Raw genomic sequence first — 16,839 nt, forward strand, 5'->3', positions numbered from 1 at the left:
CTGCTAAATGCAATGGACTGACGTGTAGTACGCTATGGAGGGGATCATGGGCATTTTTCCACGCCCATTTTAGCAACCTGAGCCTACCTAACCCGACCCGACTCGCACTGTAATCAATGTTGCGGGGCAACAGTTTGTGTGGGTCAGATTCATAAATCTGTCAGTTCAAACTTCTTGTCAAGAATAAAATTTGATTCGAGTAATTGTCTTTTTTAATGCTTTTTTAAATCATTTCTTTTTAAATGGCTCACAAGCAGTGTTTGAGTTGATTTTGTAGTAACCGGAACCGACCCGACTTGCAGGGTGATTGACAGGGGGGGACTTTTTGTGCATGATTATAGGGTTAGATTCATAATTCTGTTAGTTCATAATTCTGTTGATTCTTGTTAAAGAATAAACACACATACATGAAAATTATATAAATGTATATAACACACACAATTATATTTCTTCTAATCCAATAATGAACTTTATTTCAGACTAGACAAGGGACATTAAATAAGAAACATTGTCTTGGGGCACTCTCTCTCCCCGCTGCCCCGGGCCCCTCACTCTCTCTCCCCGCTGCCCCGGGCCCCTCACTCTCTCTCCTCGCTGCCCCGGGCCCCGCACTCTCTCTCCCCGCTGCCCCGGGCCCCGCACTCTCTCTCCCCGCTGCCCCGGGCCCCGCACTCTCTCTCCCCGCTGCCCCGGGCCCCTCACTCTCTCTCCTCGCTGCCCCGGGCCCCGCACTCTCTCTCACTCTCTCTCCCCGCTGCCCCGGACCCCGCACTCTCTCTCCCCACTGCCCCGGGCCCCGCACTCCTTCTCCCCGCTGCGGATCCAATCTTTGGCCGGAAGCAAGAAGGCGGGAGCAAGAAAGCGGAACAAGATGGCGGAACAAGATGGCGGAGTCAGGTTGCTAAAATGTGTCCTATAATCACCCATGAATCCGCCCATGAGCGTACCTCACGTTTGCGTGAGAGTAACCCATCTTGCTTCGCTATAAGATCTTTGGTATTAAATGCCGATCTGTAATCAATGAATAACAACCTGACATATGAGTTTTTGTTGTCCAAGTGGTCCAGAGTGTAGTGGAGGGCCAGCGAGATCGCATCCACCGTTGATCTGTTGTGGCGGTAAGCGAACTGCAGTGGGTCCAGGTTTTTGTCGAGGTAGGAGTTGATTTTCGCCATGATCAACCTCTCAAAGCACTTCATCATCACAGGCGTTAGTGCCACAGGTCGGTAGTCATTGAGTCACATCACCTTTCTCTTCTTGAGCTCTGGAATAATTGATGCCCTTTTGAAGCAGGTGGGAACCTCAGACCTCAGTAGTGACAGGTTGAAAATGTCCGTAAAAACTCCAGCCAGTTGGTCCACACAGATTTTTAGAACACGACCGGGTATATCATCAGGTCCAAGCGCTTTTCGGGGGTTCACCCCTCTGAAGGATTTCCTGACGTTGGCCTCTGTGACTGAGACTGAGATACCATCACAGCGAATGGGGGCTCAGGAAGGCACATCAGTATTCTCCCTATCAAAGCGTGCGTAAAACGCATTGAGCTCGTCAGGGAGTGATGTTTCGCCGACATTCGAGCTGCTTCCTGGTCTCGCCTTGTAGGAGGTGATTGCATTCAGGCCCCGCCACAGCTGCCGAACATTTGTCTCATCCAGTTTATACTAGTATCTCAATTGGCGAGGGTACAAAAGGAGTTTGAGTAAAATCAATTCCTAGACACGTCCAGCAAAAGTAAATGCTAACATTTCAGTGTCATCTCCTGCACTTGGTGATTTCAATGCAGCTCCAGATGTTCTGGAGCCTCATTCTCTAATTATTGTCTAATTCTTTGTTTTCATTCCCTAATGTTTGTGGTATAACAGCTGATCGGTTCGCTGACTTAAAGATGATACCATAATATCCATTGACTGTGGCAAGGCTTGCATGCTATAATAGGCTACAAAGTGAAGTCTGGCAGAATTGCTGGCATTAAGGGGGCTGTCCCACTTGGGCGACCTAATCGGCGAGTTTAGAGGAGTTTAGGAGTTTGAAAAAATGTCATGTTGAAGACCTCCTTCGACAATATAGCCCTCCTTCGACTATGTTGAATAGCTTCGACTAGCTACGACTAACTTTGGGGAAATTGGACACTGAATAGTGGAGTGAAGACGACCTCCTTCGATCTCCTTCGACCTCCCTTCGACTATGATGCAGACTATCTACGACTACCTTCGACTACCCTCGATTACCTATGAGTAACATGCCAACCTACTACGACTAAACCTATAGGTAAATAAAGTATCGATTTTTGCTATGGTGACCTTTTTTTACTCGCAGGCATTTTTCAACATGTTGAAAAATAAGCCGCGACCTAGCTGAGGCCTCAAGTACACAGGGACTATTCTTGAGCATAAAGGAGAGTTACAAAGACCTCCTACGACCTTGTGTCGACCATGCTGTGAGTATGAGTCTAGGGTAAACATGCCAGAACTCGCGGATTAGGTCGCCCAAATGGGACAGCCCCTTAAGTGCATCACTCGATGAACTCAATGCATTTTGTGCATATTTTGAGCAGAGGGTCAATGGAATGGTATCACCCATTTGACAACCTCGGGTGCACCTATACCCATATGACCATTGTAGACATCAGATCAGCCGCCCTGAGAGTGTACCTGCAAAAAACAGTCCCTGGCTGTGTCTTTAGGACCTGCACAGATCAGCTGGCAGGAATATTAACAGACATCTTTAACCTCTCCCTACTCCATTCTCAGGTTCCCTGCTTTAAGAAGACCACGATCATCCTCGTGCCAGAGAAAAGCAAAGTAACATATGTTATTGACTACCATCCAATGGCTCTAACATTTATTTTTAGTGTTTGTGTTAATGTTCTCTGGTTTGTTTCATGTGGTGGTGGGGTGAGGGAGGGAGAATCTTTTTCTCCATCTCTTACCTTGCTGGAACTGTCTTCAGGAACTCAGATAGTTTATTGCTGTCCACACACTGGCATCCTACAACTATGACAGAATATACCCAGGATTGATGACAGAAGAATCTTGGATGTTGGTTTAATTCTGTGAGATGCTCATTTAACCTTTGTGCAGCATCCAAAGATCAGCCACAATATTAGCGAGCAAAGCTTTAAAAAGCTCCTCTATCTACCATAGCTTCATGTGAAAAAGATGACAGATTAATTGTCAGTATTGTGGGTACTGTTTACTGTTGGATATTTACTTGGTCATTTCAGAGGTCATTAAAAAGTCAACCACATTGTCTATAAATCAGAGGTGGGCCAGTTTGGGATACGGCCAACAAACCTCCCTTCCTGAAGAGCATTAGTCTACCAGCTGGGCTTTTATAACAATCATTTAACCTTTGTGGAACCTCAGGGGGGGTTCTGATGCTACCCCATAAGTTTCTAAATATATACAATTTCACAGCCTGCCAGGGTATGTATTTCGTTGTCACCGCACTGCCGTTCCAAGTCCAAAACTTATACTGATTCATCCATCCTTGTATTATTTCCATTTAAGAGATAAACGTAATTGTACCTTTTGAATAACAGAAAATAGCCTGTTTGATATTGTCTTGCTCAAGGGACATTTCGGCCAACTTCACCCACTCCTCTGGGTCACTGGGATTCAGATGAGCTGCAATTAGTCCAAATTGCAATGATTTCTCCATGTCTCCTTGGTCCTCATAAATCATCGCAAGTGTAGAGAAGGGTTCATAGGCAAGAGGAGCTAGAAGAAAACAAATTCATGAAACACACAACAAAATTGAGAATGTTTTAATGAGTTAATTAATGAGCAGTTATTTTATACACACAACCATATTCCAATTGTTAAAAAAACAGAAATAACTGCAAATTATATTTGGCAGACGTTAATAAAATGTTAAGGGCTCTATAGAGAGCTATTTTTCAGAAGCTGGGAACATAGTTATAAGATTGCCAATGACACACAGCTACTGACCTACACGTCTTTCAGTTACTTTACTAGTGAAGTGAAATAATTTAATTATTTTGTATCAAAAAGGCTGGCAGCATCATCAAGGACCCACACCATCCTGGCCACACACTCATCTCTCCGCTGCCATCAGGTAGAAGGTACATGAGCCTAAAATCTGCAACATCCAGGTTCAGGAACAGCTTTTTCCCCGCAGCCATCAGACTATTAAACTCAACTCAAACAAACTCTGAACTTTAATAGCCTATTGCACTTTATCTGTTTATTTATGTGTGTATATATATATTCTATGGTATATGTACACACTAATCTGATCTGTATTTATGCCTACTATATTCTGTTGTGCTGCAGCAAGCAAGAATTTCATTGTCCTATCAGGGATACATGACAATAAACTTTCTTGACTTGAAGTACATTTTGACTTTGTAATTTTCTTCTTTGACAATTTTTTTTTTTAAATCATCTAAAGCCTTATTAATGTCCACTGGATAAAAATAAACTCCCAATAGAAACAAAAGGATAAAATCATAGACGGTTAATTGATGCTTTTTAGAAGTGGTGGATGCAGGGGAAATGGGAGGAGCAGGCATGTATAAATTGGGGCATGTGGAAGGGTGCAAATAATGATAGCTGAGCAATTAATCAGTTCATCCTCTCAACAGTTAGCAAGTCCCAACAAATTGGTTTCTTTCATTTTAAATTTGCTACTTTACATGTGTAAGGAGGAACTGTAGATGCTGGTTTAAAACTTTAAAACCGTAGACGCAAAAAGCTGGAGTAACGCAGTAGGACAGGCAGCATCTCTGCAGAGAAGGAATGGGTGACGTTTCGGGTGTCTGAAGAAGGGTCTCGACCAGAAACATCACCCATTCGTTCTCTCCGGAGATGCTGTCTGCCCCGCCGAGTTACTCCAGCATTTTGTGTCTTGCTACTTTACATACTTGACTCCTAAATACAGTTTTAATATGGAGTACAACTTTAAAGCGAAATGTTTAAGATGCATGGTATACAAAAATGCTGGAGAAACTCAGCGGGTGCAGCAGCATCTATGGAGCAAAGGAAATAGGTAACGTTTCAGGCCGAAACCCTTCTTCAGACTGATAGGGGGTGGCGGGGAGAAGGAAGGAAAAAGGAGGAGGAGGAGCCCGAGGGCTGGGGGATGGGAGGGGACAGCTCGAGGGCTAAGGAAGGGGAGGAGACAGCAAGGGCTAACAAAATTGGGAGAATTCAATGTTCATGCCCGCCGGATGTAGGCTTCCCAAACGGAATACGAGGTGCTATTCCTTCAATTTCCGGTGTTGCTCACTCTGGCAATGGAGGAGACCCAGGAGAGAGAGGTCGGATTGGGAATGGGAGGGGGAGTTGAAGTGCTGAGCCACCGGGAGGTCAGGTATGTTCTTGCGGACCAAGCGGAGGCGTTCGGCGAAACGATCGCCCAACCTCTGCTTAGTCTCACCGATGTAGATCAGCTGACATCTAGAGCAGCGGATGCAGTAGATGAGGTTGGAGACACAGGTGAACCTCTGTCGCACCTGGAACGACTGCTTGGGTCCTTGAATGGAGTCGAGGGGGGAGGTAAAGGGACAGGTGTTGCATTTCTTGCGGTTGCAACGGAAAGTGCCTGGGGAGGGGGTGGTACGGGAGGGAAGGGAAGAATTGACAAGGGAGTTGTGGAGGGAGCGGTCTTTGCGGAAGGCAGACATTGGGGGAGATGGGATGATGTGGCAAGTGGTGGGGTCACGTTGGAGGTGGCGAAAATGACGTAGGATTATTTGTTGTATGTGACGGCTGGTGAGGTGAAAGGTGAGGACTAGGGGGACTCTGCCCTTGTTGCGAGTGTGGGGATGGGGAGAGAGAGCAGTGTTGCGGGGTATGGAAGAGACCCTGGTGCGAGCCTCATCTATGGTGGAGGAGGGGAATCCCCGTTCCCTGAAGAATGAGGACATTTCAGATGCCCTGGTGTGGAACGCCTCATCCTGGGAGCAGATGCGGCGTAGGCGGAGGAATTGGGAGTGGGGGATGGAGTCCTTACAGGAGGCAGGGTGGGAAGAAGTGTAGTCCAGATAGCCATGGGAGTCAGTGGGTTTGTAGTGGATGTCGGTCAGAAGTCTATCACCTGCGATGGAGATAGTGAGGTCAAGGAATGGTAGGGAAGTGTCGGAAATAGTCCAGGTGTATTTCAGTGCCGGATGGAAGTGGGGTCCATGTCTATGCTTAAGATCCATCTTGTCAAATGACAGATGAGCTACCTCATCATTATTTTCAAATCTATAGGACTTTGGTTGGGCATCGTTTGGACTATAGCTTGCATTTCTGGTCGCCCCATTATAGCAAAGATGTGGAAGCTTTGCAGAGGGTGCAGGGAAGGTCTACTAGAGTGCTGCCTGGAATAGAGAGTTTCAGCTACAGGGAGAGGTTGGTTAGACTTGGATTGACAGTGTGAAAAGCCTATTGACAGTGTGAAATGCTAGTTTCCTCAGTCTACCTCGAAGGTATAGACCTTTACCTCTAGAAATCAGTCATGTGAGTCTGCACTGCACTGCCTCTAGGGCTCCATTGCCAGCACTTAGTACAGGATTAAAATCACAAAAAGTGGTGGAAAACCGATCAATTTAAATTAATTCCAACACTCAGAAAATGTTGTTGGATATACTTTTTGCTCCACTTTCAAAGAGTTTGGAGACACACAACGATGCAGACAAAGGTTTGACCTTCAAACAGGTGATAAACCAAGTACTATATACCTTGTCTAATGATTTCCATGCACATCATCACAGCCTCTTCACGGTCTCCTCGTGCAAACCTGATATTAGCTTCTCCCATAAGACCTCTCAAAGCTTTCGGGAGTTTACTTCGAGGTCGCCTCTCCTAACATGTTGGGGTTGGGCAGTGGAAGAATGGTGAGGGAGAAAAACAACAAGATTAATATTAAATTCTCTCTGTTTCATGTGTCTATCATGGGCCTGTCCCACTTACGTGACTTTTTCGGCGACAACCAGCACCCGTCATAGGTCGTTGCAGGTCGGCGAAAACACGTTGAAAATCCAGCGGCGACCAGAAAGATGCTACGACTCTTTGGGTGACTGAGGAGACGACTCACGACCATACAGGCGACACCCTGGTGCCATGTCGCGGGGTGAAGCCTGTATGGTGGTGAGTAATCACCCAAAGAGTCGTACCTTGTTCTGGTCGCCGCTGGATTTTCAACATGTTGAAAAATTTCAGCAACCTGTAACGACCTAAGAGGGTTGCCGGCAGTCGCCGAAAAAAATCGCGTAAGTGGGACAGGCCCATCAGGTCCAAATTAGATTTACAACTGAAGCATGCCCATTTGATCCATCACGGACATTCCAGATTATTCAAAGTCAAAGACTTTAGGCATTAATACTCTTCTATCAGCAGTCACCTCCCTAAACCGAGTTTCTTCATCTACTTCCCGGAGAGGTACAAAATCAAAAATATGAAGTTAGTAAATGGCTCAAGTCTCTTTCACAAGTGATGCGAATTCATCTCCCATTCCATTATTTAAACTGTCCCCAAACCAATGGTCTTCCCCACAACAACATTTCCTCCATGTTATTTCCTCCATGAATTATCCTTTTCATCATAAACTTTTTTGAAGCATATTTATATATTTTGTTATTTCTAAGTTGTATTATCTTTTTTGTACATTCTATTCCAGGGCAAAAGAATACAACGACAAGGAAAAAGGCATAAGAGGATCTAAAAAAAAATCAACTGAAATATTCCTCATAATTTAAATGATCTGGAGTCAACCCTCTCACTCCAAAATCTTTGTAATGCATCTACATCCTCTGTGAGATGCAGCAATCAAAACTATACTGTATCATCCTGTCGAACATTCACTATATTAATTCATTACAAACAATATGGCACACATTATGTACCTTAAGTGGAGCATTTTCTAATTTCATCAATATTAATTCTTTACAAAATAAAAGTAATTATGTCCAGGAAATTCAAAGGCAGAATTTCAACGAAAATTGTGAAAAAATGTTGTAGATTTATTAATTCTAAAATGTAATACAATTGTCACATAATTCCACTCAATTGTTTACTGATGTAAAACATAAGGCATATGGGTGGCATTTTTATAGTCTAACATTTATTGTAGAAACTGGCTGTTAGTTTTAACTTTAGCACTTAATGGAGTTACTAGCAACTAATGCGTTTCATGTTCTAGTTAATTTTAAATGTGAAAAAATTAGCTGCATTGTGGTGCAGCAATAGATTGCTGCCGTACAGCGCTTGCAGCGCCAGAGACCCGGGTTCGATCCCGACTACGGATGCCGTCTGTATGGTGTTTGTACGTTCTCCCCATGACCGCGAGGGTTTTCTCCAAGATCTTCAGTTTCCTCCCACACTCCAAAGACGTACAGGTGTGTAGGTTAATTGGCTTGGAGTAAGTGTAAATTGTCCCTAGTGTGAATAGGATAGTGTTAATTGCTGGTCGGTGTGGACTCGGTGGACCGAAGGGCCTATTTCCGCGCTGCATCTCTAAACTAAACTAATATGTAATATCAATGTTCTTGTGACATGCAATTAGTGGGTATGTTACAATACTTACCTTCAGCGGCGCTGCAATTCTGCCACTGGCCGTGTGCGCGATTTTGGCGCGTTTGAGGGGGGGGGGGGTCTACCTGTTCCTGTATTAGTTTTTGTTGGAGTGCAGGATTTGGTTGAGGATCGTTCTGTTGGCCGTTTTTTTGTTGTTTGTTTTTAATTCGCCCGACAAGTTAATCGCTGGAGTGATTTTAAAATCAGCTTCTGAAGCCGTCAACGCCGACAACGGGGCCGGATTTTACGTAGGGGACAGGTAAAAGAAAGTAGTTTATTTTTATGTATAAAAGTGTTTCTTAAGATGCATTTAATTCACATTTTAAGTAGCGAAATGGTGATTTTTTCCCCGAACGAACCGGCAGATTTTTGCTGCAGATATGGGGACTAACTCACTGCAAACCGCAACATTCCAAATGGTCGCGTTCCAGAAAATCCCACTCGCAAGTTGATTTAAATGGCCATTAGTTTACAGGTATTAAACATTAAATTCCTTCCATTTGGCCTATAAACCCATGACAATGAGATTTTAAAATTCTGTTATATTGTCAATTCTTGTGTGAATGTTATTTGGTCACAGGCTATTTAAAAATGTTAATCTATTCTGAAGAAATGGATAGATGTTTAGATCTAGCAATTGAATTTTGTAATTAGCTACAATTGGGTAACTAACTAATTATGTGCTTTAATTTCAAGTTATCCAAGTAAGATTGTTTCATATTTGTTTCAGAATGCTTCAATCTATAATAACTGAAAATTTCTTTCAGTTCTCTTCATTTTTAAGAAAGTTATGGGCTTTTGACTGTTCTGATCACAGCTTTTGTGTCAATGAAAAAGCAATAGGGAACAAGATGCTAATTTCCGAGTATGAAAATGGCCATAACCTTTTTAATACTGAAGATATGAAAGTGAATTAGGTGTCAAATTAAACTTATTTTTATGCTTTATCTGATGGGGTAAATTACAGACTTGATTTTTAAAATCTCAAAATTTTGTAACATTGCTACAATTAGCAAAACCATATGCTAACACTTGCCAAATCACTTTAACTGCTCTATTAACTTACTTCAGAGATGGAATACCACTGAAGAGTCATTCAAGCTTTACACTTTGCATTATTTTATCACAATGGCAAAAGGTAAAGTGCCATAAAAAATATGTGGTGTATTTCTAGCCCATGTATAAAGTCCCACAACTTTGCTATCCTGTCCATGACAGCTATGAGTAGGTCAGGCTTGGGCAACATGCAGCAAGTGACGCGCCTTCTGAAACCTCCGAGCCATTCCCCAATCAACAGAACAAAGTGAGGAGTGTTAGAATATATTTTCCAATTGCCTGGATGAAAGCAGTTTCAACAAATCTGTAACATAAGCTGGCAGATATTCTGAACCCCTGCCTCACACACTGTCAACTCCTCTGCTGACTGCAGGGCGGATCTCTCCACGACTCCAGCCCTAAAATCCAGACCAATGAAGATCCAGAATGTCTCATCCATGCTCCTAATTATTTCTGGGCCTATGCTCATCTATATTACTCAATCACAAGCACTAGTTTAACTAGAGACAATAATTTAGACCAACACGGGTCAGAACAATACAACCTGGTATCCATGGTACAAAACAAATAGACTAAGCATGTTCCAGTTCCGTGGGCACACTTTACATTGGTATATCATCTGGTTGGAGGTGAGAATTAAAGAACTTATAGGAAAATGACATTTTCAATACTATATTTAAAAATATACCAATTAAATCGTTGTTCCAATTGACCTTTATATTTACAAGATTCCATATTAGCGGGTCAGATCATTTATTTGTTTTTTTTAAATAATATCTATAATGAACATTCATGATTAACTTGATCAGTACGAGCAAGATCCTGATAACATCTGATTTGTATGAGACAATTAATCCCTCTGAACTGTTGCATTCAAAAGCCATAATTTCTCTCGACCAACCCAACCCACTTTCTCCCTTGTACACTCATCCACTTTGATTGGGCTTACTCATAATGGGCTTTTGCTCCCAACACCGGGGAAGGAGCCCTTGCGACATCTTGATCAGGTCTGACACATGTATCTGGTTAATAGTATCAGCAGATTATCCATCTAGTTATGGAAGACATCACAATTAAATCAGATCTTGGATTTGTGTACCGTCAGAGACACCTGGAAGCCAATTAGGAATGAAAACTGTGGATGGTCAACCTTTGTGCCAAATTTAGATAGCTCTACAGACCAAAGATCAAATAACAAAAGGCCATTTGTTTTTGTTTAATGATGCTGCCTTTATTGATCTTCATCATTCTGTAGTTGAGAGCAGATCGATCTGGAAAAAGCATCTAATATTAGTTTTATTTTGGGTGAATCTGCTGATAAAACCACAGAATGATTGCCCAAGCATACACTCCTGGTGGATCTGTTGCCTTTCAGGCCAACAGAAAGCATTTTATCAGGATGCATTACAGCTCGGTTTGGGAACAGCTCCATCCAAGACAGCAAGAAATCGCAGCAATTTGTGCACACAGCCCAGACCACCAGACAAACCAATCTCCCTTCTATTGACTCCATTTATACGTCACGCTGCCTCAGCAAGGCCAGCAGCATAATCAAGGATGAGTCGCACCTCTTCTTCCCTCTCCCAACAGGAAAAAGGTATAGAAGTGTGAAAACACACACCACCAGATTCAGGGACAGTTTCTTCTCAGGTGTTATCAGGCAACTGATTCATCTTACCAGACCCAGAGGGCAGTGCTGAACTACTATCCACCTCTTTGACAGCCCTCAGACTACCCTTGATTGGATTTTGCTGGCTTTACCTTGCACCAAACGTTATTCCCTTAACACGTATCTATTCAATGTGAATGGATCGATTGTAATCATGTATTGTCTTTCCGCTGACTGGTTAGCATGCAACACAAGCTTTTCAATGTACCTCGGTAAACGTGACAATAAACTAAATTGAAATAGTAAGCTGAACTCTGGCGCAATAGTCTTGTCACCTCAGTGATCCGAAGGTAGGCTATCCAAACTTTGGCTATATATACCATCACCCTGGAATCTAATCGTTATGGATACCCACCCCTCTGACTTATCAGGAAGAACTCCTGACCATTCAGCTGTGTTCTGCTAAACAACAAGTTTGACCCAATCTTTCCATGTTCTCCACTGGAAGTATTTCCGAGCCAACCAACACCTCTCTCATACTTCATCACATCTCCCTCCCCTTCCTTCTTATACTCCTCTACAAATCACTGCCAACCGTTCAACCTCTTCCCTGTCCCACTCACTCCCTTTCCCCGATCTGAATGATACGAGCAAAAAATTGTGAAGAAGAAATATGCGCAGTGACATCATGCAACATTACGATATTTTGAATATGATCTTGTGTATTCGGCAGGGGCAGCATGGTGGCACAGCGGTTGAGTTGCCACTGACCGCACAGCACTAGAGACCCGGGTTCGATCCTGGCCACGGGTGCTGTCTCTATGGAGTTTGTACGTTCTCCCTGTGACTGCCTGGGTTTTCTTTGGGAGCTCTCGTTTGCTCCCACATTCCAAGAACGTACATGTTAGTAGGTTAATTGGCTCCAGTAAAAATTGTAAATTATTCCTAGTGTGTAGGATAGTGCTACTGTACGGGGATCGCTGGTCGGCGTGGACTTGGTGGGCCGGAGGGCCTGTTTCCATGCTGTGACTCTCAACTAAACTAATCCAATACAATTATTAACCTCTACTATGAAATGAAATGAAACAGATATCTATATATCACTGCCCAGTCCATCACAAGTACTGACCGCTCTCCCCCCACTATCATTGAAGGGAACCCCAGTAGTCGCTGCCTCAAAAAGGCACCCTGACCCACACCACCCCGACCACACTCTCATTTCACTCCTGCTTTCAGGAAGAAGGCATGGGAACCTGAAAACTGTAATGTCCAGGTTCAGGAGCACCTTCATCCCTACAACCACCAGGCCATTAAACACTATTGTCGTTTATTTTTACACTATTTTTTATATATCATCTTCTACTCAATTGCACACGCAAATAATCTAATGCAAAAAATGGAAAACAATTTAACAAATCTTATTGAATAGAAAAATAGTATTGAAGGGCTGGACTAAAGTGAATGACTCATTCAACCAATCTAAAAGTTCCGTGCCCAAAACATCATGATGTTACTCACCCTTTGCATTTTCTTGTGTTCTCGTTGCAGCTCCATTTCCAAGGCAAACACATCTCCAGCAGTGAACTGTTCATTTTGGTCATTCTCCTCCTCTTCATCATCACTTACATGATCACCAAACATTGAAGCAAAGACTCGATGAACAGACTTGCTCACACCATCAGAGGTTTCTTCTGCAAACCAAACAATGGGTGATTGATGTTGGTTTTTGCATTTTAAGTGGTGAATATTGTACTTTTCTTTGAATAAAAGCCAGACAGTTAGTAATTCATTCCTTGGTGCAGCTTGTAACATTCTTTGTAAGAGACTATAGAAAATGTCACTAAATTGTATTCCCAGTGCATCAGTTAGAGTCATAGAGTTATGGAGTGATACAGTGTGGAAACAGTCCGGAAACAGTCCCTCCATGAACTTGCCCACACCAGCCAACATGGCCCAGCTACATGAGTCCCACTTGCATACGTTTGCTCCATATCCCTCCAAACCTGTCCTATACAGTGTACCTGTCTAACGGTTTCTTAAATGCTGGGATAGTCCCTGCCTCAACTACCTCCCCTGGCAGCTTGTTCCATACATCCACCATCCTTTGTGTGAAAAAGATATCCCTCAGATTCCTATTAAATCTTTTCCCTTTCACCTTAAACCTATGTCCTCTGGTCCTCGACTCACCTACCCAGGAGACTACGCGATCTATTCCTCTCATGACCTTATACACCTCTATAAGACCACCCCTCATCCTCCTGCGCTCCAAGGAATAGTCCCAGCTTACTCAACCTCTGCCTATAGCTCAGACACTCAAATCCTGGCAACTTCCTCATAAATCTTCACGGTACGCTTTCCAGCTTAACTGTACTCTTTCCTATAACATGGTGCCAAAAACTGAACACAATACTAAATGTGGCCTCACCAACATCTTATACAACTGCAACATAACCTCCCAACTTCTTAACTCAATACTCTGGCCGATGAAGGCCAATGTGCCAAAAGCCTTTTTGACCACCCGATCTACCTACGACTCCACCTTCTGGGAACTATGCACCTACACTCCTAGATCCCTCTGCCCTACAACACAACACAGATCCCTACCATTCACTGTGTAGGTCCTGCCCATGTTAGACTTCCCAAAATGCAACACCTCACATTTTTCCGCATTGGAACTTAATGAACCATTCCTCAACCTGCTTGGCCAATTGATCCAGATCCTGCTACAATTTTTCACAATCATCTTCACTATCTGCAAAACCACACACTTTTATATAATCTGCAAACTTGCTAATCTTGTCCTGTATGTTCTCATCCAAATCATTGATATAGACGACAAACAGTAACAGGCCCAGCACCGAACCCTGAGGCACACCACTAGTCACAGGCCTTCAGTCTGTGAAACAACCTTCCACCATCACCCTCTGCTTCCTTCCATGGAACCAATTTTCTATCCATTCAGCTATCTCTCCTTGGATCCCATGCAATCTAACCTTCCAGCAGCCCATCATGCAGAACCTTGTCGAACGCCTTATTGATGTCCCTGTACACAACATCTACAGCGCTGCCTTCATCAACATTTATCGTCACGTCTTCAAAAAAACGTAATCAAATTTATGAGACACGACCTCCCACATACAAAACCATGCTGACTATCCCTAACCAGCCCTTGTCTGTCTAATGCCCTCAGAATACCCTCTAGTAACTTTCCAACTACAGATGTTATGCTCACTGGCCTATTGTTCCCAGCATTTTCCCTGCAGCCCTTGTTGAATAAAGGAACAACATTTGTCACCCTTCAGTCTTCCAGCACCTCTCCTGTATTGAAAGGTGACTCATAAATTTCAACCAGGGCTCCTGCAATTTCCTCTCTGGTTTCCCACAATGTCCTTGAAATTGTAAGATCTGGCCCTGGAGATTTGTCTACCTTCATACATGATAGTATCTTCAGCACCTCTTTGACCGTACACTGACTCTCGACCCGAAACGTCACCCATTCCTTCTCTCCAGAGATGCTGCCTGTCCCGATGAGTTACTCCAGCATTGTGTGTCCACACAGAGTTGACCCCTTTGATTCCTGAATTATCTGATATCTTAGAAATACCTGCTATTTCTAGGTCCTAATGCTACTGTAAATTACATTTTTTTTTGCTGTCTTCCTTGCACCCAGTCCAAATCTGAGAAACAAAGGAAATTGGCCCAGGACAAACTTTTTCACCAGCCTGACACCAAACAGTGACAGCATCTACATTACAAAATAGCTCATGTCCAAAATTATTTTGGATCTCTTGGAGATATGAAAGATCTGTACAGATATAACTTCTCTCCTGGTTACAATGCACAATTTTACTCATGAGCTCAAACATTTTTAAGCTTTTATGCAGTTTATCTACCTCAACAACACAACATGTGTCTGTCTTGCAAACAGGAAAACGTTTTCTACATCAGATGAATAGTGTACCTGAATCATCTGCCTCTTGTTTGGCTCGACTGTGAGAGGCTCTGGATGAACAATCCACATCTTCTGCTGCTGTTGTTTCTCCTTCATCTTCAGTCACTCCATCACCTGTAGCTTCCTAAAATAAGCAACACAGTTGCACATTGTGTCACAGCTACAGTTTAAAAAATACAATTGGAATTGTTTTAAAGATTGTGCGTTGCAGTTTCAATTTATGGCACAGAAGGATGTAATTTGATCCATTCCAGCCAAAAGAAAAATTCGGAATGTAGAAACAAATAACTAGATGCTGGTTTATACCAAAGATAGGCACAAAGACTGAGGAAAAAATGTCACCTATTCCTTTTCTCCAGAGGTGCTGTCTGACCCACTGAGTTACTCCAGCTTTTTGTGTCTGTCTAATGAAAATCACTCACTCCAAGTCATCAAGTCATCATCAGCAAAATGTCAGTCTCAAGTTACTTTTCCTTTAGTTAAATTTCTGATTAAATACAAATTATCCAAAAAAAACTGAATACTCCTGTATATATATATATATGAAGGAACTGCAGATGCTGGTTTAAACCAAAGATAGCCACAAAATGCTGGAGTAACTCAGCGGGACAGGCAGCATCTCTGGAGAGAAGGAATGGATGACTTTTTGGGTCGAGACACTTCTTCTGTCTGAAGAAGGGTCTCGACCCGAAACATCATCCATTCCCTCTTTCAGAGATGCTGCCTGTCTCACTGAATTACTCCAGCACTGTGTGTGTGTGTGTGTGTGTGTGTGTGTGTGTGTGTGTGTGTGTGTGTGTGTGTGTGTGTATATATATATATCTCTTTTTCAACATGATAAGTTGCCTTTAATACGTGACGTAGGGATTGACTTTCATAAGTTGAAGCGTTGCATATGCACTGATCAGTCTCAAGACCACAGGCAGAATATTGCAGACAAGCAAACTTTCACATCAACAACAGGAACACGTCAAATAATATATGGATGAATAGACTGCTTTGAAAGTCACCAATTTCTCATGTTCCATTATTAGTAGACATCCACCTGAGAATCTTTTTTTTTCCTGGAGAAATGATGTAGATTTACTTTTATGGCGATTTTGCCGCAATTGATGCCCAATGTCGGAATTGGAGGATTTCAATCAAGATGTAATCCGTAAATTAGAAAGTATTTTGGGCAAGTTTAAGCACCTTGCCAATGTACTATGCAAATACATCTGCCAGAGACAAGATGTTTTGCCTTTTCCTTTCTCAATCTGCTGGATTCATAGTTTGACTAAGTGAGGAGGACAAATGTGAAGAATGTGTACATGTACATACCAGAGGGGCAACATATGCACACTTTGTACAAGTGTACCTGCCATGCACACCCTCTCAGGGCCAGATATTTTGCTTCTGCAGGGAGCACAGAGCAGGAACATCTGAGCTTTGACATTAATTACACATCCACCCCATTGAGTCGAGACCCTTGCGTTTTAAACCGAGACCTTTCTTCAGACCCCTGATAATCATTGATTTTTGCATATCTTCCATTCATTTCCTCCTAAGTACCATCCACATCTATAATCTACATCTATAACTTGACTCTCAGTCTGAAAGGCCTTGACCCAAAATGCAGACTATTTCTTCACTCCAGAGATGCTACCTGACTCGCTGAGCTACGACAGCTTTTTGTGTCTGTCGATGGTGGCTCAGCTCCC

General features: G+C 42.9%; 1 protein-coding gene across 1 annotated transcript in view; it reads right to left on the reverse strand.

The window, feature by feature from the left end:
* The window catches only part of gtf3c3 (general transcription factor IIIC, polypeptide 3), a 53,354-nt gene that overhangs the window by 36,000 nt on the left and 515 nt on the right, over window positions 1-16,839 (reverse strand). The window contains exons 2-5 of the mRNA XM_055637796.1: window positions 15,149-15,263; window positions 12,706-12,878; window positions 6,689-6,812; window positions 3,528-3,719 (exon numbers count right to left, since the gene is read on the reverse strand). Of these exons, the coding sequence (XP_055493771.1) occupies window positions 3,528-3,719; window positions 6,689-6,812; window positions 12,706-12,878; window positions 15,149-15,263 (604 nt within the window). The remainder of the gene's footprint in view (window positions 1-3,527; window positions 3,720-6,688; window positions 6,813-12,705; window positions 12,879-15,148; window positions 15,264-16,839) is intronic.

This window comes from Leucoraja erinacea, chromosome 7 (genome assembly GCF_028641065.1).
Source record: "Leucoraja erinacea ecotype New England chromosome 7, Leri_hhj_1, whole genome shotgun sequence".
Lineage (NCBI taxonomy): Eukaryota > Metazoa > Chordata > Chondrichthyes > Rajiformes > Rajidae > Leucoraja > Leucoraja erinaceus.